The sequence below is a fragment of the Colletotrichum fioriniae genome (genome assembly GCF_027942845.1).
Source record: "Colletotrichum fioriniae strain IMI 355084 chromosome Unknown scaffold_4, whole genome shotgun sequence".
Lineage (NCBI taxonomy): Eukaryota > Fungi > Ascomycota > Sordariomycetes > Glomerellales > Glomerellaceae > Colletotrichum > Colletotrichum fioriniae.
The window spans coordinates 2,076,039-2,098,096 of record NW_027076840.1 but is presented as its reverse complement, the minus strand read 5'-3'; the positions used below and the strand labels follow the sequence as shown (position 1 = coordinate 2,098,096).

At 51.6% G+C, this 22,058-nt stretch overlaps 6 protein-coding genes across 6 annotated transcripts; 2 read left to right on the top strand and 4 right to left on the bottom strand.

The window, feature by feature from the left end:
• Nucleotides 1-1,645: 1,645 nt before the first annotated feature.
• Nucleotides 1,646-2,375, bottom strand: N0V96_004406 (uncharacterized protein; the record flags this gene model as incomplete). Its single annotated transcript, XM_053188473.2, has 2 exons — nucleotides 1,646-2,081; nucleotides 2,302-2,375. 2 exons carry the CDS (start codon nucleotides 2,373-2,375, stop codon nucleotides 1,646-1,648), a joined length of 510 nt encoding a protein of 169 aa, XP_053054435.1.
• Nucleotides 2,376-3,560: 1,185 nt separating this feature from the next.
• On the bottom strand, nucleotides 3,561-5,334 carry N0V96_004405 (uncharacterized protein; the record flags this gene model as incomplete). Its single annotated transcript, XM_053188472.2, has 2 exons — nucleotides 3,561-4,819; nucleotides 4,911-5,334. The coding sequence occupies 2 exons, from the start codon at nucleotides 5,332-5,334 to the stop codon at nucleotides 3,561-3,563; spliced, it is 1,683 nt and encodes a 560-aa protein (XP_053054434.2).
• Nucleotides 5,335-7,079: 1,745 nt separating this feature from the next.
• Nucleotides 7,080-8,065, top strand: N0V96_004404 (uncharacterized protein; the record flags this gene model as incomplete). The annotated part of the gene is made up of 2 exons (XM_053188471.2): nucleotides 7,080-7,532; nucleotides 7,997-8,065. The coding sequence occupies 2 exons, from the start codon at nucleotides 7,080-7,082 to the stop codon at nucleotides 8,063-8,065; spliced, it is 522 nt and encodes a 173-aa protein (XP_053054433.2).
• Nucleotides 8,066-9,298: 1,233 nt separating this feature from the next.
• On the bottom strand, nucleotides 9,299-10,433 carry N0V96_004403 (uncharacterized protein; the record flags this gene model as incomplete). Its single annotated transcript, XM_053188470.2, has 2 exons — nucleotides 9,299-10,213; nucleotides 10,263-10,433. The coding sequence occupies 2 exons, from the start codon at nucleotides 10,431-10,433 to the stop codon at nucleotides 9,299-9,301; spliced, it is 1,086 nt and encodes a 361-aa protein (XP_053054432.2).
• A 5,679-nt stretch (nucleotides 10,434-16,112) lies between these two features.
• Nucleotides 16,113-17,141, bottom strand: CEL61A (glycoside hydrolase 61; the record flags this gene model as incomplete). Its single annotated transcript, XM_053188469.2, has 1 exon — nucleotides 16,113-17,141. One exon carries the CDS (start codon nucleotides 17,139-17,141, stop codon nucleotides 16,113-16,115), a length of 1,029 nt encoding a protein of 342 aa, XP_053054431.2.
• Nucleotides 17,142-20,057: 2,916 nt separating this feature from the next.
• On the top strand, nucleotides 20,058-22,058 carry N0V96_004401 (uncharacterized protein; the record flags this gene model as incomplete). The annotated part of the gene is made up of 1 exon (XM_053188468.2): nucleotides 20,058-22,058. The coding sequence occupies one exon, from the start codon at nucleotides 20,058-20,060 to the stop codon at nucleotides 22,056-22,058; it is 2,001 nt and encodes a 666-aa protein (XP_053054430.2).

Sequence of the window (22,058 nt, the reverse complement as noted above, 5' to 3'; positions counted from 1 at the left end):
GGATTTGGTAGGTTTTAGAAGGGTGAGGATTGTTTTTTTTGTGGAGCTTTGTGGCTTTAATGAACTGTGATGATGTTCTCGCAATGAGGTTGAGGCCGATGCTGTTCAAGAAGTCTGATGTAAGAATCTATTTATGACTTATATATCCAGCCGGTGACCGCCTTTTCACAAATTACGAGTGAAATCATGCTATGTTGCCATGAAAAGCTCAAGGGTCTCAGCTGCCGGGCGACGGCACAGAAGCTAAGAATCTAGATACGAGCGTCGATCAACCAAAATGTCACGATGTTTCCTAAATGAGCATCCATGGCACCTCCAACCTCCGTGAGCCTCTGCCCTGCAACCTCCGTCGGGGAGAACTTGTGACTAAAGATCATCTCACCCTACATGAAATAGACTTAAACTCCAAAACATCCCCCCAAATACTCGAACCGATGTGACGATGCCACGATGTGAACAGACGAACACGAACATGTAGCTCGGCGAAATAGATTAAACGATGGCACTCCGTCCCTCATTCGGGAACTTTGGGGGATGATGGTCAGGAGGTTCAAGACATACATCCAAGTATGGTCTGAATACGAGCTTTTTCCTTTGAAAATGTTGCCTGGCAAGCTGCATGCAACATCGGTTACGGAGCCTATTCAACCAGTCATGTCGTTGGTAGTCTCTGGGGGAACACGGAACAAACGGAAAATTGGGGAAAACGGCCGGCGGGCTGACGTGAATCGTTGTGTTTTGCTTGGGCTTTGGAGGAGCGACCTCGTGAGTGATCTGCCGCGTGGGGTCGTTTACCTTCCCCGCATCCCTCCCCCTCGGCGCGGCTCATCGGAGACCTTGCGCTGTTCGCTGTGGAGCTGAGCTATTGTCGCCGCCGCCGCACAGCTGCTTGTGTTTGCACAGCTTACCCCGGTACGTGCCCGGCTCACCAGCGACCTGCCGCAGACTAGGCAGATTGAGGTACAGGACGACGAGAGGAGCGGGGGAGAGAGAGCTAGCTTCGGGCGGGATGGGCATTTCTGTCTTTGTCTGTCAAAATAGCACCTCCCAGTTGTGTCACTGTGTGTCGAATGCGGATGAGCTAAAATCAGACAATCGACGTCGATGGTCAGACACGGGTCAGCCCTTGCTTCCGCCTAGCTGTTCATGGGGGAAGATCTGTTGAGAAGAAACGATGTCGCCTGAGCCTCAACGAGACATAGGAATCGTCTACTAGTTTCCAGCCACCTTGCTCACCTTTTCGGGTAACGTTGCGATGTGGAAATGGCAAAGGCAGTACGAGCAATAAGTGGCAAATTGTGATTTGATTTGATTTGATTCTTTGGTCGGGTATTTCTCATAGTCCACCTGTCCGTTGCGCCAAACGCCAGCCGAAAAAAGGTCTCCCAATCGAAAAAAAGAAAAAGAAAAAAACATCAAAAGGGAAACAGTCCATATCTATCAGATCATGTTGGGTATCAATGCCTAGAAGCAGCTTCCAACGCCTTGCAGTCGTCTCGTAATTCCATTTTTCAGAACCGATGAAAGATTGCTCTTCCTGCCCCATATATCCGTCGACGTAGCTTAGTATGAATAGTGAGGAGAGAAAGAGAAGAAGAATAAGAATAAGAAGAGAAATGATAAAGAAAATATGTCCAAGAAAAAGCTAGCGGGATCCAAAGGTGGGCATCGTCGATTCCTCCTTCTTGCGCTCGCGTTTGGCGTAAATCAGTCCACACACATTACAAAGGGTACTGGGGCCATCGGGACCTGGCCGCCATTCCGGGGTATCGACGCGGTGACACTTGTGACACGAGAAATCAATCGTCTTGCGGCGATGCCTGCGGCCCGTGGGACTGCCGCTGTTCCCGGCGTGGCTCCTGGCAGCGGCGGTTCGTTGCTGCTCACTACTACCCTCGCCCCCCAACTTGCGCTTGTGGGCGTTGGGATCTTCTCTTTGAAGTGTTCTGATCTCGTGTATGTCGCGGGCGATGTTGTGGGATAATCTTGACATGGCACGCAAATCATCTTCGGTGGGTAGGGCGTGGTCGTTGGTGGCATCATAGCCTTCTTCTTGACTGGCGCCATTGTAGGTGGGGAATCTGCCAGTTAGGCGAAGTAATTGCTGAGCACCATGGCGGATCTAAAGGAATCGAAGTATTAGATGGGGGAATCATTGCATAGGTATGACGAGCGTGAAGTTGACGATGAGATAATTAAGTTACCTATGTTTTCATGGGGGAGACGGGTGGGCTCGATGAAGCCTTCCGATAAGGAACTGATATGAAGGGGAAAGGGGGGAACAACGTAAAATAGACTCACGCGTTGATGACTCTCGCCCTGACGAAGATGATTCCAAGAGACCCTGTTGGGAGTTCCGGGATCGTCTTGGCCATCACTACTGGCATTGATGTGCGATTCGGTGGGGTTTATCGCAGTCGGGCCATGGGCGCCAGTGGGCGACGACCCTGATTTCGGGGTAGCAGCGGATCGTGGGTTGGAGGGGCCGGAAGGCATCAATCGGAGCGGTGGCCCAAGGGCCGGCCAACCACGGAGGAAGCGCACACAGCGGATAGGGGCCGAAATGCCCAAAGAAGAGACGAAATAATAGACAAGGCCTGGAATCTAGGCCGAACGAATCGAGTGAGCCCGGGGGTCTAGGCCCGGAGCGATCGGAGCAGGTCCGCAGACGCAAAGGTCATGGAGCTGGACGGTGCGGTGCGACAGGCAGCAGTAGCGGCAGCGGCAGCGGCGGGGGACCACGAAGAAGGCGGCGGGCTGGCTGGTCAGGTCGCAGCGGAAGAAGCACAGGCTGGCACAGCTGGCCGTGCAGGCAGGGCAAAGTGTACGAGTGTTGGTTGTGTGTGGTGGTTTGTCCAGGATGTCGAAGAGGGCCGATAGATCGGTGGTGTTGAGGCTCGATCTTCGGACATGGAGCGAGGAATGGGGATCGAGAGCGATCGAAAGGAGTGTGGTTTTAAGAAGGAAAGTTGGCGTCGGACCCTTTGTGAGAGGTGGCGAATGTTTTTTTTGCGGCCTTTTGCGGCTTGCGCATGGGAATTTGCTACCAAGTGGAAAAGCAGAGGCGGCAAAAGATGCTAAAGTCAGCAGAGAGGGGCCAAGGGGTGGGCCAGTAGCACGGGAGAGGGGGGCAATGGGGGGACCACTGGCGGGGATTGGACCCTGAAAAACTGGGAAATTCGGGTTTTGGGATGCCGATGGCCCCAGCGGGCCACCTCGGTTCGCCGTGGTGGAGTCACGTTTTTCTGCGGGTGTCGGGGTCCTTCGAAGTGTTCTTATGTAACCATCTCAGGATGACATAAGCGTCTTTCTGAGCGGGCCTTTTCCTCCGGAAACATACACAGTACTTCGGGGGTGCCTCTTTCCATTGGCGGACCACACTCCGGAAGAACACTCCGGGAGCAAACTTCCAGCTCCGGCAACATAACAGTTCGAGGTGATCATGCATCTACATTGTCTCATTCCACGAAGTTACTGCCATTATTTTTCTCTATCGATAGAATGCTATCCAAATTACTACACCAGACATGCAAATCTTTACCCGCCACATGACTCCAACACTACAGCTCGTCCCTGTCCCATTCAGGTTTCGGGCAACTTGCTGATCGCTTCTCGCAGATCCACGAGTCCTTCTTATCCGCGTCGCCACCCACATACTTCACAGTCGCGGGATACGCACACAACGGCCTCGTCGGCGCCGTGCTATCGTTCCCTCCGCTCAGCTTGAACCCATCCACCACAGCCGGCGTCTTCCCCTCTTCGACCCAAGCTCGCAGCGTCTCTAATCCTTTCAGTGGGTAAAACGTGCCATTCAGCCCATAGCAGTGGTACACTCCCGGCGCCTCAAAGTGGCGATAATACCCATCCGCCGCCGCGTCCACCGCCAGCACCCGGTCGTAATAGTCTCTCGACGTGCGCATCGTTACACACTCGTCGGCCAGCCCGTGCCAGCTAATCATCTTGCGCCCAAGTCTCTTGAACTCGGACAAGTCTGGATTATTCGCCCCGATAATGCTGTCAAACTCCCGCCTGCTGGTCTCGTACGCCGCCTCGAGATCGGCAAACGTCATACCGCTCACGTCGTAGCTCGGGTCCTTGTGCACGAGGTTGCGGATCCACTCCACCGACATCTGGAATGGCCGACCGACGCAAGGCGCATCCGGTACACTACAGTTTGTGTTGCCGAGCCCGAAGCGGCCAGTGAAGGGTGCGCCGACCGGGTACCCCTTTGGCAGCCAGAGCGGTTTCCCATCCGCGCCGTGCGGACCCCGCCAGATCTCCCGCGCGACATCAGCCGCCTCGGCCGACATGCCCATTTTCATGTTGCCACAGTCAAGCTCCTTGCCAACCACGCTCGCCGGGTCAAACGGGCACTTGTCCGGATCCGCAATGATGTTGTCCTTCACGCCGTCAAGCTCGTCGCATGCCTCAACCGCGAACTGCGTCATGAGAATCAGCTCGCAGATGTGCGGGTACACGCCCTTTTGGTTCATAACGAACTGAGGCCAGTACGTGCTGATGATGAGACTCGGCTGGTTCACAGCCGGCGCGCCCGAGAGGATGCCATCGTAGTCGCCCGGATACCGCTGCGCTTCAATGATGCCCTGCCGGCCGCCCGTCGAGCACCCGCTCCAGTACGAGTACTCTGGCGTCCGAGAGTAATACTGCGTTACAATCGACTTTGCAATGATGGTCATATCGTGCACCGAGACGTGGGCATAGTTCACGAGTAATCGCTCATTGACCGTGCCATCCTTCTTCAGCGCCCAAGGCGCCTCTTCCCACGTTGTGTGATCGTGCCCGGCGTCTGTTGAACTTGCTATCACGGTGTCAGTTCACTTAGCTCACCCGTATGAAAACCAGCAATAGCGCCCGTGAGGCAGAGAAAAGATCGATGACGGAAAACGTACTCGCATATCCCTGCGCCAACGTCGCGACGACCTTTTCGCTCCCAAACTGCCCGGCCGAGTACCCTCCTCCTCCGACGCCCACGAACCGTCCGTTCCACGCCTCGGCAGATGGAAGCCATATCTGCACCTGCGTCACGTCGTCGAAGCCCGTGTGGACGTACTTGACCGTCACGTTGCAGAAGCTGACACCCGTCGACGGGATGGCTGCGCGACCCTCTGGTGTCAATGGGTTGAACATCAGGTCTCTGACCTCGGCCGCCGTTACGCCCACGAGGTCTGCGCCCTCGAGCTCCGTGGGGAATACAAAGCTGTCGGGGGAGCACGGCTTCGCGGCTGTGTCGCTTGGTGTTGTTGCGTCGCTTTGGGCTGGTGTTACCCAGTCTGCTAGGCGCAGCAGCGCTACGAAGGTTGAACAACTCCTCATGATTGCTTTTTCCAATGAGGGAGTTTCCAATTACAGAATTGGCATTAAAATTAATCAGGTAAACTTGAAAGAGGTTGCCAAATGGTTATCTAGGTCGGGTGTGGCGGTGGTTGGTTACTGAGGCGTTCCCGTGGGCTCGGTGCTCAGACCTCGAGCATGACACACAACGAACACGTCGGGTTGATGCGTCACAGTTCTCCAACAGCTCAGACGGAATTTCGGACAGAACGAACGCCCCGTCGCATGAAAGAAAACAACACTCAAGTGGATTCGTGGTATGGTATTAAGGACCGTCGAGAAAAAGCGGCATCGCCACTCTCGAGCTAAAGGCGCGCCTATTGTGGTGTTAATTGCCATGGCAGATGTGTGGGATGAGTTGGCAACGCGGCCAGGCGCGTAGGCGGGAACTGGTTTTCCGTCTTGCAGATTCAATTACCCCACAAACGGGCAAATGAACCTAACCTTACTAGTCGTCACATGCGAACCGCCGCGTTGGCGCGTAGATCCAAGACAGTAGTAGCCCTGCATAGTGAGCCGGCGAGCTGCAGAACCACGTCAGCCTTACTGACTTGGCAAGTGTCATCTAGATTATTGTAAGCCTTGCGCTTTCCCACTTCGTCTGTTTCTTTTGAAATGACACACGAGGAAAGAATGCAGCCAATGTAGTTCAAGTTGCACCCTACCTTCTCACCTGAGGTACTATAGGTAGGTAAGGTGAGATGGAAAACCGGAAGCTTGCTCGGGTCCGGAAGCTTACCTGCCAAGTCTGCACGGCTCTGTACCTGGTTCGGGTTCGCACTGCAATTGAATGCGATGGCTAGTCAAGCTTCAAGCGAAGCTAGAGACGAATCTTGTCGTGTTCACGCATGAAATCTTGGGACTGCTATGAGAAGGCGACCCTATCGGAAGCTTACCTATCTGCTCGCCACATCCCGCCACGAAGTGTGGCGGACTAGTAAACTCTACCGTGTTTGAATTTACGTCATTTGTCAAAAGATGCTGAGCTTCGTGATGGCAACATGTCATTCTTCAATCAGCCTCGTAGGGTGGCAACAGAGCTTCCGTGTGAGGAATGAAGGCATAAACTCGAGACACGGAATCGAGTTCAAACGTGGCTGGAAAAATATTGGACTCGACCGCGCTTGACTGGCTAAGATTTGTCACTTGAGATGTCTCCTCCTGAGGACATGCAATTGTCTATCTTGGAAGACAAGGAATCGTATCCAGTCTACACTCTGAAGAGCATGCCAGGAACGTCTTGTGTTCACACCTTGGCTTTACTAAGGGTACATCCACATTGTGCCGTTAACAAGATAACTTTCCTAACTTGCCTCAAACAAGAACATCTAGCTAAGAAGAGCACAATCATCCTTTGTTACTGCAAATAGTATACCAAGACATCATTATAAGCAACTTCAAAGGTTGACAAAGCCCAACACCATCCTTAGTATTGGCTTTGTGTCGACTTGTGAAGACCTGATCGATGCTGTCTTTTGAAATTTTCTTCAAACGATTGTGCAACTCCACGCTCTTTCTGTTCATTCACATATTTAGAACAAGCAGCCTCAGGATGTTGCAGTTGTATATGAAGACACAAGATGATCCTCATCTTCTGTCTCAGATATCATCAACATACAGACAGACCAGAAAACTAATACATCACCTCAAATCAGTCCAGCCTTGCTTACAGATCTATCGATTTCCTAGACACTTCATCCCATTTACCTCAAAACCAACCAGACAAGATGCCCGGCGAAAGGAAGAGATCCATCATGGGCAAGGTCTTTGGCGGCATGAAGATCAAGATGGAAAGGGCCATCAACGGCAAATACCAGCGCCACTTTTGCGAATCAAATAAGGTCGAGCCCTCGCACTGCCGCCGCCTCGTGATGATCGAGTGTACCTTTGACTTTACCGTCGAAGCAGACGATTTCAATAACATCATCACAAATTGGTTCGACCCGCACCACGGCACGCTGCCCACGGAGCTCTACAAGGAGATGGCCAGCATCGGCGTCAGGAAGAAGCACAGGGACGGCGTGCGCACCTCCTTTCGCGTCTTTTTGCTGTTTGGCGAGGATATCCCCATCGAGATGGTCATGAAGCGCGGCGATCCGGATATCTTGCCCGACGTTTTGGCCTTGTTGTTTCCGCTTAAGAAGGCTTCTAGTGCGAAGCGGGAGATCATTACGTGTGATGTTTCTCGGGATGTTTTTGATTCTCATGTAACGCTACACGAAAACCGCTGTTTTCGGGAAATTTGGCATGGTAAGGATGGTGGATCGGAGCCAGCCCAAACGATTGGAACAACGGACATAGTGAAGTGGAAGATTTTCCGGGAGAACTTGGACTGGCGGCCGAAGTATGGTTATGGGACTTATTAGACTGTTTCATTTCGTTGAGTTCAGTAGCCGTTGTATAAAAATTGGGCGTCCTGCTTTTTTGGGATCGAAAGTGAATGTCGTCAGCTCCAGTCTCGAATCACTTGGCGTCACTGGAAGACTCTGGAATGTTTTGATTAGGTCGGATGATGAGTTACTATGTACTGCCAATCACTTTATGCGTGTGTTAATGTCAATACATGAGGATGATCTCCAGTGAGGGATAATAGCGTATTGTATCAATTTGACCTTATTCCTGATATTTCTGTATGCATGTATAGTATATCGTTCAAAGACGTCGAGTTGGAGAAAACTTGGAGAGATCTGTCGTGACATCAACGCGTACTTAATAGGATAAATCGTCGTCAAGCTCGTAAGCTTGCAAGCCATGGCTGGTATAAAACGGATCGTGGTTGCATGGGGGGGCAAGTCCCTACCCGCTCGGTGATCTAGTTTGGCGGAAACCGCTTTGTTGCACACATGCTAGTCCCTGCATCCGCTTGAGGGCTCAAATGGAGGAGCACAGCGGGAATAGCAAACGCTCATAGGATCTTCCATCATCCCATGTATCTACGGCTGATCTAACCCCCCCGACGGTCCGTTGTAGGACTGAGCCAGAATCCTTATGACGAACTCAGAACACACTGAGAATATGACATAGCCCTTATTCTCGTTCTATCTTGACTGCGTTCTGCTTAGACTCAAATGTGAGCTGACATGACTGTTGGAATCGCAATAGGACTGTTGCCCTCATGATCTGGCTACCCATAACGACAAAGGACAAACACCAATCTATCGCCTTTCTGAGGCACACTACTGCTGCGCAAATCATACAAACGGATAGCTCCGTTCTGCGTCTTGCGAAAATGAACCGAGGAACAGGATTCGATTGGGTTTGCAGCTAGTCATCCAATTCATGAGGTGATGGTGATATTGGTTCGTGTTTCTCCTCCGTGCGCGCTTCGTTGTGCCGAGTGTGTGGAGACTTGTTTGTTGGTTCCAGAGTCTAAATAGCGTCAGGGCTTGGCTCTCACTTCGAAACGCTAGGCGGTACCAGAGACGATGGGATGAAACCCCTAAAAGAGGTCTAGCCCCAACAAGAGACCAGTATTGGCCACGGCACGTTGCCGTTTGGGCCATTGTCGTGATCTCAATGTTTTCAGACCGCTTAATGTTCTCAGAAACAGGTTCTCTGGCGATGATGTGGTATCATTTTATCAACCACCACATGGCTGAGGGATCTTGGAAGAATGTCGCTCCAGGCTAGAAGGCAAGCTCCAGGCTCGCAGATGCCGTCTTACTAGGTGATGGATCAAGTTACTTGCACAGATATTCAATCGCACTAAACAATTCTGTAGTTTAACCGTTCCTCGGGTTTACATGTATCGTAACTGAAATGGTATCACTCCTCAAAATCAGTCTGACAACTGAAGCCGCCCAGCCTTGGTATCCCAACTCCCGCAGTGTAGCCTCTTGTGCGCCCCAAATCATTATGCTCAAAGTAGCCGACGCCGCCTTGCCAACCCTGCCTGAATCTGATTTCGTACAATTACATCCCAAATGTCGTTTCAGCTATCGTCATATCAGATTTCGTTCATAAAAAACCTAGCCTGGCTGATACCAGATACGTCCGCAATGTAACGGAGGCGGCCCCTCAGATATCGTCTCTGTCTTGGCGTGGCGTAGTCGCTCTTCAAGGCCATGGCAAGCGGCCACATGACAATGAGACCGGCCTCGCCCTTGAGCGGGTCGTCTGGCTTAGTCGTACCGCAGGGGAATTGAGAAACAATGACGCCGTACCCGTTCCAACTGCAAAAGTACGGGACCGCTGAAACAATGTTGGCGACCCGGGCGCTCGCGGACTGAACCAGATCGCCGTACTCGTCGTAGTCGCTCAAGCCTTCTCTGCCAGCCGATGCTAACCACGAGCTGGCGCGGATCATCGTCGTAATAAGGTTGAGGTGAGAACACCATGTGACCAAATGTAAGACAGCCATGGGTAGATTGAAAAACTTGTACACTTGACCGTCGAACGTGGGCTCGGTGTCGAGCTCTTCGTCGGTTCGGTCAAAGACCCATTCGGCGACCTCGACCTTCCACTGCGGATTCGGGTTCTCGCTCAGCTTTCTGAATTCGTCTTCGAGTTTCCGGCATTTTTCTAGAAGTTCGAGCATCTTGTCTACAGTCTCGTCGGTAGGGTCTCTCGCTAGGGCGATGATGCGGTCCACGCCCTGCTGAAGTTGGTTGCAGAGAAGATTGATGTCAACGGTGGCGCGATTTGACCGTTGAACAGATTCATTGTATAATAGCCATGAGTATCCGGACATTTCCGACTCTTTGAACAGATTCTGGACGGATATGCATTGGTTGCGTGTCATGGCGAACATTTCCCGACCCTCATCCGTCTCTAGGCACTTCTGGCCACGTACTTGAACAATCTTGGCGGCGCCTTTGAGATGGCTTATGTATTCCTTCATTGAGTCCTTTGACATTAATGTCTGCAATATGTCAGCACAGAGTAGAGCCAAACCCATAATGATAGCTCACCTCGTAGAACGCCAGCATCAGAACGGCCCCTAGGGTTTGATCGCTGTCGATCTCCTTGGGATCGGCAATCGCTTGACCAACTGCTCGTAAAGCTGCCACATGGTGCTCTTGTGCACGGAGGAGGGCAGGGCCTCTTGCTCCTTTTGACTGCCGCATCGCCAAGGCTGCCATAGATGTTGCCTTGAAGGCAGCTGAAAGGCAGACTGAGATCTGGCCACGGCCGAGAAAACGCGGCAAAAAGGCGTAGTAGCCCCGAGCTGTTGGAGTCAAAGGTACATTGACGAACTCGGAGAGAAAGAGACACGAGGCTTGCTCGTCGAGCGGATTCGTCAATCCTCCTGGAACGTTTTTGAAGCATTCGATGAGGTCGCCCTCTTCATGTCCGATTTTGAATGGGGATGAGTTTCGTCTTGGCGGGCTTAATGACGATGTTTTGTCGCAACAGTATCCGGGCGATCCGATCTTGATTTTTGTCGATGAGTCGGCGGAAGACATATTGCTATCGGTGCTATTTATTCTCATCTTCTTGAGTTTGTCGGCGGACTTTGAAGAATCGCGAACGACGGGGCCGTAGCCTGGGCAGTGTCTCTTCGACTTCGTGCATCTCATGCAGAAGGGCTTCGCTTCATCGCATTTGACCTTTCTTATCCTACACAACTTGCATCCGCCCGAAGGCTTCCCCGTGTAAACCATGTTGATGGGATGTTGTGTATTTTGGCGGTATGGATGAACGAGCAAGAGACCCGAGAACGATCCAACATTAAAATGGAAGGCGGGAGATGAGCTGAAGAAGGGAAGGGAATCGGGGGGCAGACCCTGCGGCTGACTCGAGCAAGCTTTCGAGCTTGTCGCCTTCAGGGTTTTAAACCAGAGAGCCGGGAGATCAGTATCCTTGGCCCCCTCCGACACGGACCAAGAATCAAAATGGAGTGTTCCTCAGATCATGTGATGAGACTCAGCTGCTTGTGGTCATGGTTTCCACTGGAATTCCCATCACAAACTCAGGCGAGGCCCCTTAGTTAACGGGTCACATCCTTCCCGCCCGCTTGAGCACAAGTGTCCGAGGACGGCATGCGCATGATATGAAGTCGGTGCGCTCGGTTAGTCTGCAAGCCAAGACCATAGATCCCATCGTGTTTTGCATCTGGGCTATTTACAGCTTGACATATCCGCGGAACATTCCTTTGGGTCTGCTGCCCAAAAGTTTGGAACCAAGCCCCTCGGTTATGGTTCACTTGGCTGGGCGTGCAGGTGTGGAGGGCACCTAGGCACAGGAAGATTCCAAAAGATGGTGCAACTTAGGGCTTCGGATCATCACCTATTGCTGCAGGTAATGATGAAGCCGTGCGCGCTGTCAACGTGTGACAGGAACCAAATGCGGCATCCTAACGCATGTGCTCTTTGACCTTCCCACGGTCTCGGTCTCGCACGGAGAGAGAGGACGTTTCAAAGACACTGAGAGTGAGCCTCCTCAGCTCCCTTTTTCGGGGTTAACCCATCGGCCGAGCGCCCCTGGAGTTGTTTCGTTTCACCAGATCTCTGACGGATCCGAAAGCCACTACGCTTCACACGATCCGAGCTCCATGGCGATCTGCTCCAGCTCTTTGCTTCGTCCAGCTTCCTCGAAGAGACGAACGTTGAGTCACACGGGGCAGCTACAAGCACTTGATGGCTGCAGAATAAGGATGACTTTGGCAATGTTTGACTCGTTTAGAACAAGGGCTTTCCTATCTAGGTAGCGGAGGGGAGAAGCTTGTTTTAATCTGGCCCGGATGCACTCCACAACCCGGCCGAGCCTGCCGTCCGATCAAGATTCGAAGAGACGCTGGGAGAGAAAGCTTCGATATCAAAGGAGCTTAGTACGATGATCATCACGTATGAATGGCGAACGCGATCAGACTTAGCCTGTGCAATATGCACAAGGGACCCCACATTCCGGGTTTGAAAAAGGTCGAGAGCATGATGTTGCTATGTCAAGATGTTGAATGGAGGGCGAAGTTACCCAGTTCAAGGACGCCGACGTGTGGAAGATGATTGTACAACTTCATATTAGGCAAACAGCTAAATCAACGTCTTGTTGAGAGTTCTGAAATCGCTTGCAAATTTCCTCAACATCGAATCGGTACGTTCCTGTCACGTAGTAAACTCGTCTCGGAAATCAATATGTAAACGAGTGTGTTTGGTATTTTGCCATTTTTAGAAAGAGGGCCAGAACTGCGACCTGATCAGTGATAACGAACAAGCAGACGATCAATTTCGGCTCCCCGCTGTGGTTCCGTAACGACAGTGAGTGTTTAGTTGCAAAACTCTCAGTGATTATCCAAGACAGTAAAAAGTTGAAGGGCTTGTTATTGTCGGTCCCCTTCCGTAAGATCGCGGGTCGCGCGATAGTGCTCGGTCGCTTCGTTTCGATTCGCTGTCACAACAAAGTCTTAACATCGAGGCATAAGAGAGTCGTTTAATGAGGGTCGGTAATAATTTCTCGGATCTCCTCTTTCCTTTTTTTTTTTTCCAATTCCAGCGCGGACAACTTAATACGTTGTCAGTCAACAGCACATAAGACTTTGAGCTTGTCCTTGAGGAGTAGATCATTCTATACATACGTAAATCCTTGGACGAAACGGATAGAAGGCATTCACCTTCTGGCGTTTTCAGACAGGGGATCATCACTGGGATCAGTTGTTCTTTCTGCTTGGGCCAGATGGTGGGACTCTTCCCTTTGGACGTGCAACCCACTCTGGCATATTCGAACCTTCCGACGAAGACTCCATGGAATTCTTCATCTGGCCAATGGTGAGTCTATACAATCAAATAGTTTTACTCAGTGACCGTCGTTACTTACTTCGAAGTCATGAAGAAGTCTGTCATTCTCAGTGATCATGGCACGAGGCACCGCTTGCACCATAACACCCACAAGCAAAAACAAAGCAATCTCAACCCGCATTAAAAAGAGCTGTACTAGTAAATAGTTTGATGCTTCCAGAGCGTAATTGTTTTTCAGCGATGAGTACTAGGTCGCCAGCCAGTTGCTCCTTGCACTAGTAGCGGGAGTGCCCTGATATATAGACCATCGAGCTGATACGATTGATCAAATGCCGCTCGGCGAACATTTGGTACTGAATCTTGGGAATGTCAGGGGTTCATCTTCAGCGAGTCACATTAGATGTTGAATTATTTGGAAATGATAAGCTTAAGATATTCGTGCAAAGATCGTGCATAGTGTAAGAGATCCTCTGCCTGGCCCAATCATGAATTGGTCATCCACGGAGTAACTCGGATTCTGCCATAAAACCGAAGTTTACAGGCTAGGAATTCTCAACATGCTCCTACGATCTTGTATCGTCGACAGCATTAGACTTCATCAGGGAGGGGCACCCTAGGTTGTAGTTATCAAGATAGGCAATATTGAACTCAGAAGGACCTTGGTAACGCCTGTCGGTCTCTCGTCCGGCGAGGATGACTGATCACAAGCCCGATAACAATGGCCGCTCGCCAAGTGTTACCGGCCACGTAAGACAAATTTGAAATAGCGTGTACAGCTATACACCATCAGTCGCGTTTGAATATGTCACATTGTCCGCAAACGAAGGCATGTGCCTCAATCGGCATATCGTCGTTCAATGATTGAAGCATGCTTGCATGCCTAAGAGGAAGCATGTCGGAAAATGTAATTGGAGAATGAGATTTAGGTTGCGGCTTGCACTATTTGCTGCCCAACAACCCAGATACCCCAAACGGGAAATTGGATTAGGATTTTCGGTTTGCTAGCCGCGTGAAACTCTGCATCGGAAAGTTGTGGTCCTCCGGAGGGTCGTTGATGGTCTTCGGTGACAAGGTTTGAGACCCGGGAAGATCCCCCCACAGCTTATCCGCGTTGTGTGGTCAACTCAAGGTTGGATCTGATCATAGTTTGACTCCACCGAGGGGATCGGGCATCTCAAAGCTTTCATTGGTGAGAATTATCCGAATAGTCCCAGCTATCATCTAGGAAGACTACGCAGGTCCTGGGTACCGTGGATGTGATATCGGGCGGAGGAGTGGGGTCGTTCCGGCTTCATAGAGATGGATGCTGCGGGGATACAGTAACCGGCCGGAAGCTCTGGGATTTTTCATCTCCCGTCGGCTAAACTTTCACCGGCTTTTTCTTTGGCTGTGGTTCTACTGTCGTTTGGTGATCTGTGAACAGCATACCCTTCATGGCTTGCCCTAGGTCATACTGAAGCAGGCTTTCTAATCTCATACTTTTACCTTTTTGAGGCTGAAAGAGGCAAGATCATCATACACATGAGATTCAGTGAGGCAAAGCACTTTGGACAAGGGTCTCGGCCAAGTCTAGATCAAGCTAATAGGTGTGATAGTTCGAATGCGGCAATTTTCTGCTGCTTTGTGCAGTATCGCTGTCAGCACGGGCATAGAGTCACCAAAAGAACAGCCGACTAATACCAAGACAGCATCTTCAAGCGACCATTTTACGAGTCTAATCGTCTTTTACATGTTGAGTCAGCCCTAAAATTCAATCGACCGCATAATCTGCCCACTGATAGTTCAGGGTCGATGAACGACTATATTGGCCCGTGCCACGACTCAAACTGAGTAGAATTTCATCTCATCGACATCAGACCAAAGCTCTTACAGGACCCAAACGTCATTCTCATTATTCCTACCGCGCCTGATCTCAGGACTGACTTCAGTACCACTGCCGAACTAGAGACTAGGCACCAGTATTGCAATCGGCCTCTTCACTCTTGGAAGGACTGGGGGCACACCTCACGGGTCTCAACTCTCATCTCAGATATCAGGCATGCTAAAATCCACTCGAGCAATGATTCTATTCTGTGTACCCGAGTTCATATTGGTGTCGATATGCTCAACCACACTTTCTCCAGCAGAGCGATTATTTTAGGTATCCTAGTTCCTGCTATCGTTGTCCTTTGGCCGCATTTGGCGTGTGTTTTACTCTTCCAACCGATTGAGAAGACATACTCAATTCGAATCCTAAGCTATGACCCGCTGATTATATACGTTGTCGGATTTCTTTCATGGGTAGAAAGGTCCCATTTACTACGTCTTGGGCAAGTTCATCTCACCGTCAAGTCTCTCTGGCTAACAAGCTCCTTACAGGAACCCATTATTTGAGAGATCGACAGTGTACAACGATGGCGTGCAGGAGATAGATATGGATCGAACAAGCAGCACCGCGTATCTTCCTGACAAAGACCACATTGTCCAGCGAATCATGAGACGAGCCTCAGAGATTCAAGGCTACACGAATGAGGCCTTTCATGAATCTCTGCAGCTCACACGATATGACGTCGGCCAGCTCTTTCGTCCCCACGTAGATCCTCTCGAGGACAGTGCCAACGTGACATTAACACACCGACTGACAACGATTTTCGCCATAGTTGAAGCCACGTGTGATAGGTGCGGTACTCAGTTCCCAAATCTTCGCATCAACTGGACATTGGAAGATCCAAGCTGGTGTAAATATGTAGATTGTGACGAGGCCGAGGCCCTCACAGTCAAAGCTGTCCCCGGTAACGCGCTATTCTGGAAGAGCTGGACGAATGCAAGGAGGCTTGACCCTAGGACTTTGAACGCTGGTTTACCTCCTGAAAGAGGGATTAAGACTGGTCTTAATATTTGGACTCATGGCTAGACGATTTAGGCTATGTTACGTGGCTCTGGTCATTGAACTGTCAATGAAGCGTTCAAAAATGCTGCACTGAACATGGCAACTATCAAGTGCAATCTGATATGTTTGCAACGATTTTCGTATGTACAAAATTACATGAGGTAATCACAAAGCGATTCGTATCCAAGAGTCCGTCTACACGTGAGCTCGAACAAAAATTAGGTACACTGCGAGTAGTACTGGTTCAAAACCGTGCAGGTCGAGCCAGAAGCACAAACAGTCCCGCCAGTCCATCCTTGTCCACCACACTGACCGTACTTGGGAACGGTTCCAGTGCCACCACTCGCGGCCGTCGTTGTCGTCGTTCCGGCTCTGGTGGTGGTCACACCCGCGGCAGTAGTAGTTGTCCTCAATGTAGTTGGGCTGCTGCCACCACTTCCTCCTGCCGGGGTTGCGCTCGAGGTCGCGGTGATGCGGGCAGTGCTCTGAGCAACGGTCGATGCAAGCCCCGAAACCAGGGTAGGACCTGGAACGGGGTAGACGAGCGGACTTGTGTAGAGGTTGAAAAGAATGCCTGGGTCGTCAGACTTGTACAGCGCCGTGCCCTTGACGCCAGCTGGGGCCAGAGAGCCTCCACCCGTGACCTGGAGGTTGAAGCACTGCGGGTACGCCTGGGCGCCGTTGGCATTGCCGCCAGAGTGGAGAGCAATGATTTCGTGACGGAGTACGTAATTGCCTGGGGCCAAAGTCGCTGGGATCTGAACGGTCCAGGTGAAGTTATTGGCCATCAGGACATCGTCAGCCCACTTGCCGTTGGTCAGGGACATGTCAATCAGACCTCCAGCATCAATCTTGAAGAAGTTGAGGGTGGTCTTGTCGACAGATTCGCAGTCGCCGGTACACTTGGCAAGATAGTCAATCACCGGGCCCTTGTGTGACTCTGGCCATGTGTTCCAGATGAGCTGGATGTTGGAGCCCGCAGCGACAGTGGCGTGTCCGCCGGCCGGGCTTCCGTTCTTGTGGCAGATGATATCGCCAGTGCCGAAGTTGACTGGCTCGACAAAGCCGTTATCCGGGGCATCGATCTTCCAGCCCACGACAGGACTCGTTGGGGGCGAGTACGTGAACGCAGGCGAATCCCAGCCGCGGTAAGCGACGCCACCGGCAACAAGCCAGTCCACATGGCCGTGGGCCGCGACGGTGGCCGCCAAGGCGAGTAGAATGGATGAAGGAAGAATATTGCCCATGGTTTCGACGGCTCTGTAATTTGTCTGCGTTTCCGAGAATCTGGGTGATGAGCGCTGCCTAGTTCAGGCAGAATGCATTCTAGACAGACGCGAAGCGTGGCATATATAGTGCTGCATTCGTAGTCACAGACGGCCCGTCGACGGCGTCGGAATTACGGCATTCGACATTAATTAAGTGGCACGCGAGCCAAGGTCCTTAGTTTACGGTGAGACCCAGAATCACGCATCGTGCCATCGCGAGGTAGTCACACTGACACGTTGGCGTAGCATACTAGGCACGACTCCCGAGTCAAGAATAAGACAAGACCCTCCAGAAAAGTTGATCCTTCTCTATGTCTCGTTGGTCTCCTGCATTCGTTCTTGCTTGAAAATGCGGCAGGCACCTGTCACGAGCACATCCAGAGGGGGCGCCATGATGGAGTGCATTCATCCGTAATGCCTGAATCGGACGTTTGGTATAGTGCTACCCACCACAGTAAGACTTGATTGGGAGCTCACAAAGTAGTTGGGTGGACATTCCGTAGGGAGGCTATGTGTGACCCTGAAACGTCGGTAGCGAAGAGGCGCCATCGGAAAAGAAAACTGCAGAATTAGGAAATCTCGGTCGGCTGCCACCGAGAAAATGTGACGGCGCGCGGAAGGCCGGGGTTGCATCGGAGCACCGGAGTTGGTGCGATATGATGATTGGTGGTCAAGGGAGGGAGGACCAACTTCATTTGGAAAAAGTCTGGTCGGGATGTCAATCCTGCACTCCCTCCCGTAAGATTTATTCTTCTTAGTTTAAGGTAGTAGAATCTCGAGGAAGAACTTCGAGGGCGACCTGCATGCGTGTGGACTTTTGAGATATAAGAAACGCATTCCATCCACTGACACTCTAAGCTAACAGAAAATGCGATCGATGCCTCTCTTCGAATCATGGCTTTCAAAGAAAGAGGGGTACAATTAATACTGTGAAGTTGACACTACGTCTCTGGTACTTCTGTTGCGTTTCTCATCTTACTTCGATTTCGATGTCCCTTATTTCATCGAATAATAGACACCAGGAAGGTACGCAGAGATTTGTTAACGGTGTCAAGCTTCGTTTTCATGGGCCTACAGAACTAGAAGTTCCAGAAATGAATATCAGCATGAAAAATAACTGTCTTTTCTATAGCACACTCGCCGGGCAAGGTGAGATGGAATCCATTAATGGTGTGAGTTGGAACCTAGAAAGACTCGGTTAGGGCAAACATCAAGGTGGGTTTCAGTAGTACTAGCAGTAGGAACCGTCGAACGACACTCATATGCAGCCCATGAGCATCCAATACAAAAATCCAAACTGATTGCGCATTCGAATTTGAGGCTCTCAATAGCTACCTAGGCTACAAGGGATGATCATCACTCTAAATTATATGTTGAAGCTTCCTCTCACACTGCTAAAACTTTGCCTCATAGCCAAGCTGGCCTCTTACGTCCTTCGTCTATGCACATCTATGAAGTGTCAGAAACGAGGCAAATGCCGTGCAGAGCCTCGAAGCTTGAACGTATCGCCTATTCCAATAGTTGATCTCATAACGAGCATCGACTCCTTGATCTAGCATACCAAGTTTCTCGGCAAGTGCTCATCTTCAAAACGAGAGGCTAGTTCGAGTTTCAAGCACTCGGGGTGAGAATCACTGTTTCGTTCTCACAGACACTCTCCAACGTGACTCGTTGACTCTAATGGGCCTGAGACTTCATTGAGACCCGTTCAATTGGTCTGCCGGGCCTGTTATTGGGGCATACTGATGGATTTCCTTGCCATAAACGAGACGACCAAATGGTGTACAAGTTCTATTGACAATTAAGTGATACGGACTGAGAGTTCCGTATTGTCCTATCTTCAGGACTCAATTACATATGTCAACGAGTGGGTCAATGCATTTCTCATGGCACCAATGGATTTTGGTTTTTTGTAATTAGACACTCGATCGCATGGCAAAGGTCTGGGGCAGATTAAAGTTGACTGCACCAAACATACCAGAAGCAGTACGGTGTGAACTAAAGTTACCTAAAGATTTTAGTCTCAAGGCGTTAAAATGACTTGAGCTTCAGGACTGAGAATGAACGCATGACTAGTTGGTCGGAGTGGAAATTGACCGCAGGAAAAATGAAGAAATGACCTCAATGAACGCACGGGCCATATCTACACATTTTGGAAAGTCGTGCAAATCACCTTTGGGAGAGAATGCGACACAGAATATGAAGCTGAGTAGCGTCCAAGATCTCAAGATGTCTGCGATTTGAAGTTCGCCTTCTTCTGCTGAGTTAGACGACGGAGCTAAATCAAAGTATGTCGACTTCATCGCGCTCATCATCGTTTTTCTTGTTCTCCACTGGTTGAGGATCAAGAGTTGTGCTTTCAGTCTCATGTGCATTCTCATGTGAATGTCCTGAGTTCAGGAGGAGATTTATGAATGAGTGAGGCGGTCACAAAACACAGCACATTTCCCTCCTGAACCTCTTCTCGACGACGATCGGGATGACTCATGACGTACACTAAGGTACGGAGGATAGACAGAGGCAGAAAAATCTCCATTAAACTCATTTCTAGATCATTTCTAGAAGCATCGTGACTAATTGTCAAATCCCATTTTGATTGAAGATCCGGGAGAGTGCACCGAAATAGGCCTTGAAACTAACGACGTGTCTTCAGGTTGCAGTGCTAGACCCCTGTCAGGGGGCGGTTTGTCACCGTGAGACAAATTAGGGTGGCATGAGCGGCCCCTGCATCAATGCGATCTCCGGGCCAATTTTGTTTACTTCACGTGATCTCGCAGTGGGGGATTTCCTCCCCCCTTTGGCCTTGGGAATTTCGTCGATTCCGGAAGAATTGAACACGACAACCTTGACTTTATCCTCCCAAAAGGAAGGGGTCAAGCAGTGCGGAAACACACCATGTCGACCAAACATGAACGGAACACCGACGAGTGGAAGGGCCCGCGACGGCTTCCCTCCGTCAAGGAGAAGCTGTCGAGCTTCGTGCGGCGCGGCCGGGAAAAAGCAAAAAAGACAACATTGTCTGTCTTGGGCGAGTCACGACAGGAGCGACCATCCCTGGACGAGGGCATGAAGGCCTTCCCGCGGGTCCAGGTGTCAGATTTCGGGACCTCTAGTCTCGAGATCGACCTGCAGTCCCTCGAGGCTTTCCGTATTGCGCCGTCGCAGGCCGCGAGGGGTGCAGAGCAGCCGAAGCAGGTCAAGAAGACTTCTTCGCGGACCTCGACAATGACGCCAATCGCCGACATGTTTGCCAGAAAGGCGACGACAGCTGCACTCTCCACGGTCGACATGAGAACACTCAACAAATCTTCGCCATCACTACTCACCTCTGTCGCCAGCAGCAAGCCTGCCGAAGCCCGCCGCCCTGGTCAGGCTCCCTCCATGTCTTCGAGGTCTACTGTGGTTGCTACTGCTGCTGCACCAAGCACTGCATCGAGCGTGATCATCATCAACAACAGCTCAACCGGCCAACCTCAATCACACACATCGAAACCCTGGCCACCACCAGAGACCCCCCGCACAGCTGCAGCACCCATTCGCACTCAATTTTCCACGGTATCGACCTCGACATCGAACCAACCCAACAAACTGCCGCTTCGCGAACCGCCACGACGCGCCGCCTTCGTGCCGGCCTACGTCCCGTCACGGGCCACCCCCATCGTCACGCCAGTTGAGCCTGTCATTAGGCCCCACCAACAGAATGCCGACGCCGTTGCCAGGCAGCAACGGCTGCACCCCAACACGGAAAAGCGCCACTCGAATCCCTCAGGAATGCCCTCGTCGTCAACGACGACCACGACCGCCCCGGCGCCGAATAAGCTCCTCCTTGCAGAAATCGTCAACACAGATCGCAGACGGTCTTGGCAACCGGCGCCGACATCGGTACCTTCATCCGCAGGAACGCCCACATCGTCCGGCCCACCATCCGCATCCGCCCCGTGGCGTGGTCGCGACCTCGACGGTGGCAGCAGCAAGAGGGCATCATCCCGCATCGCCTCGGACCGCCTTGCCTGGATCCGCGAGCTGGAGGAGGGCAAGAAGAAGAAGTCGACGATCAATGGCGATCTCCCCGTTCTCAGGAACATGCAGGGCAGCGTGGCAGACAAGCTGGCCAAGTTTGAGCAGCAGAAGCAGCAGCAACAGATGCAGCAGCAGATCCCGCTCACTCGGTCTAACTCGACCAGAAGCCGCATCTCGTCCGTCGCCGACACCACCTTCTCTTCGTACAACGGCCCTGCCACCGCCCGATCGTCACTCGATACCTGCCGCACCTCCTCTGTTTTCTCACACTACGATGACTCGTTCCGCGAGAAGATGGAGATCATCACGGGAGCTGCCAACAAGACGGCCGACGATGAGAATGAGGAGAAGCTTGCCCTGAACAAGGTCACATCTACCTTTGTGTCGATCGAAAAGAAGGAGCCCATTGCGGCACCTGTCACCCAGGTTGCTGAGGCCGAAAGCGCAGGAAAGCCCGTCCCCGAGGCTGTCGCATCTGTCTCGCCGTCAGAGGAGAAGATTGAGCCCACCACGACTGATGCACCTGTCCCGGCAGATGTTCCTCTTCCGGAAGACGTTGATGTCGAGGAGAAGGCCGCTCCGGTAGAAGTCCCGACCATTTCTGTGTCATCAGAGACCGAAAAGATGGAGCCCACTGCAAGCGAGGCTCCTCTTGCGGTGGATGTTCCTCTTCCAGAGGACGTTGAGGTCGAGGAGAAGCCCGCCCTAGAGGAGATCCCGTCTATCTCTGCATCAGTGGAGAAGACAGTGCCCATCACGATCGATGCTGTTCGTGCGGCGGATGAGGCAGTTGAGGAGAAGCCCACTGTGGCAGATGTCTCCACTGTCGTCGTGTCAGCCGGCGAGATGACCGCCGACGAGCCTCAACCCATTTGA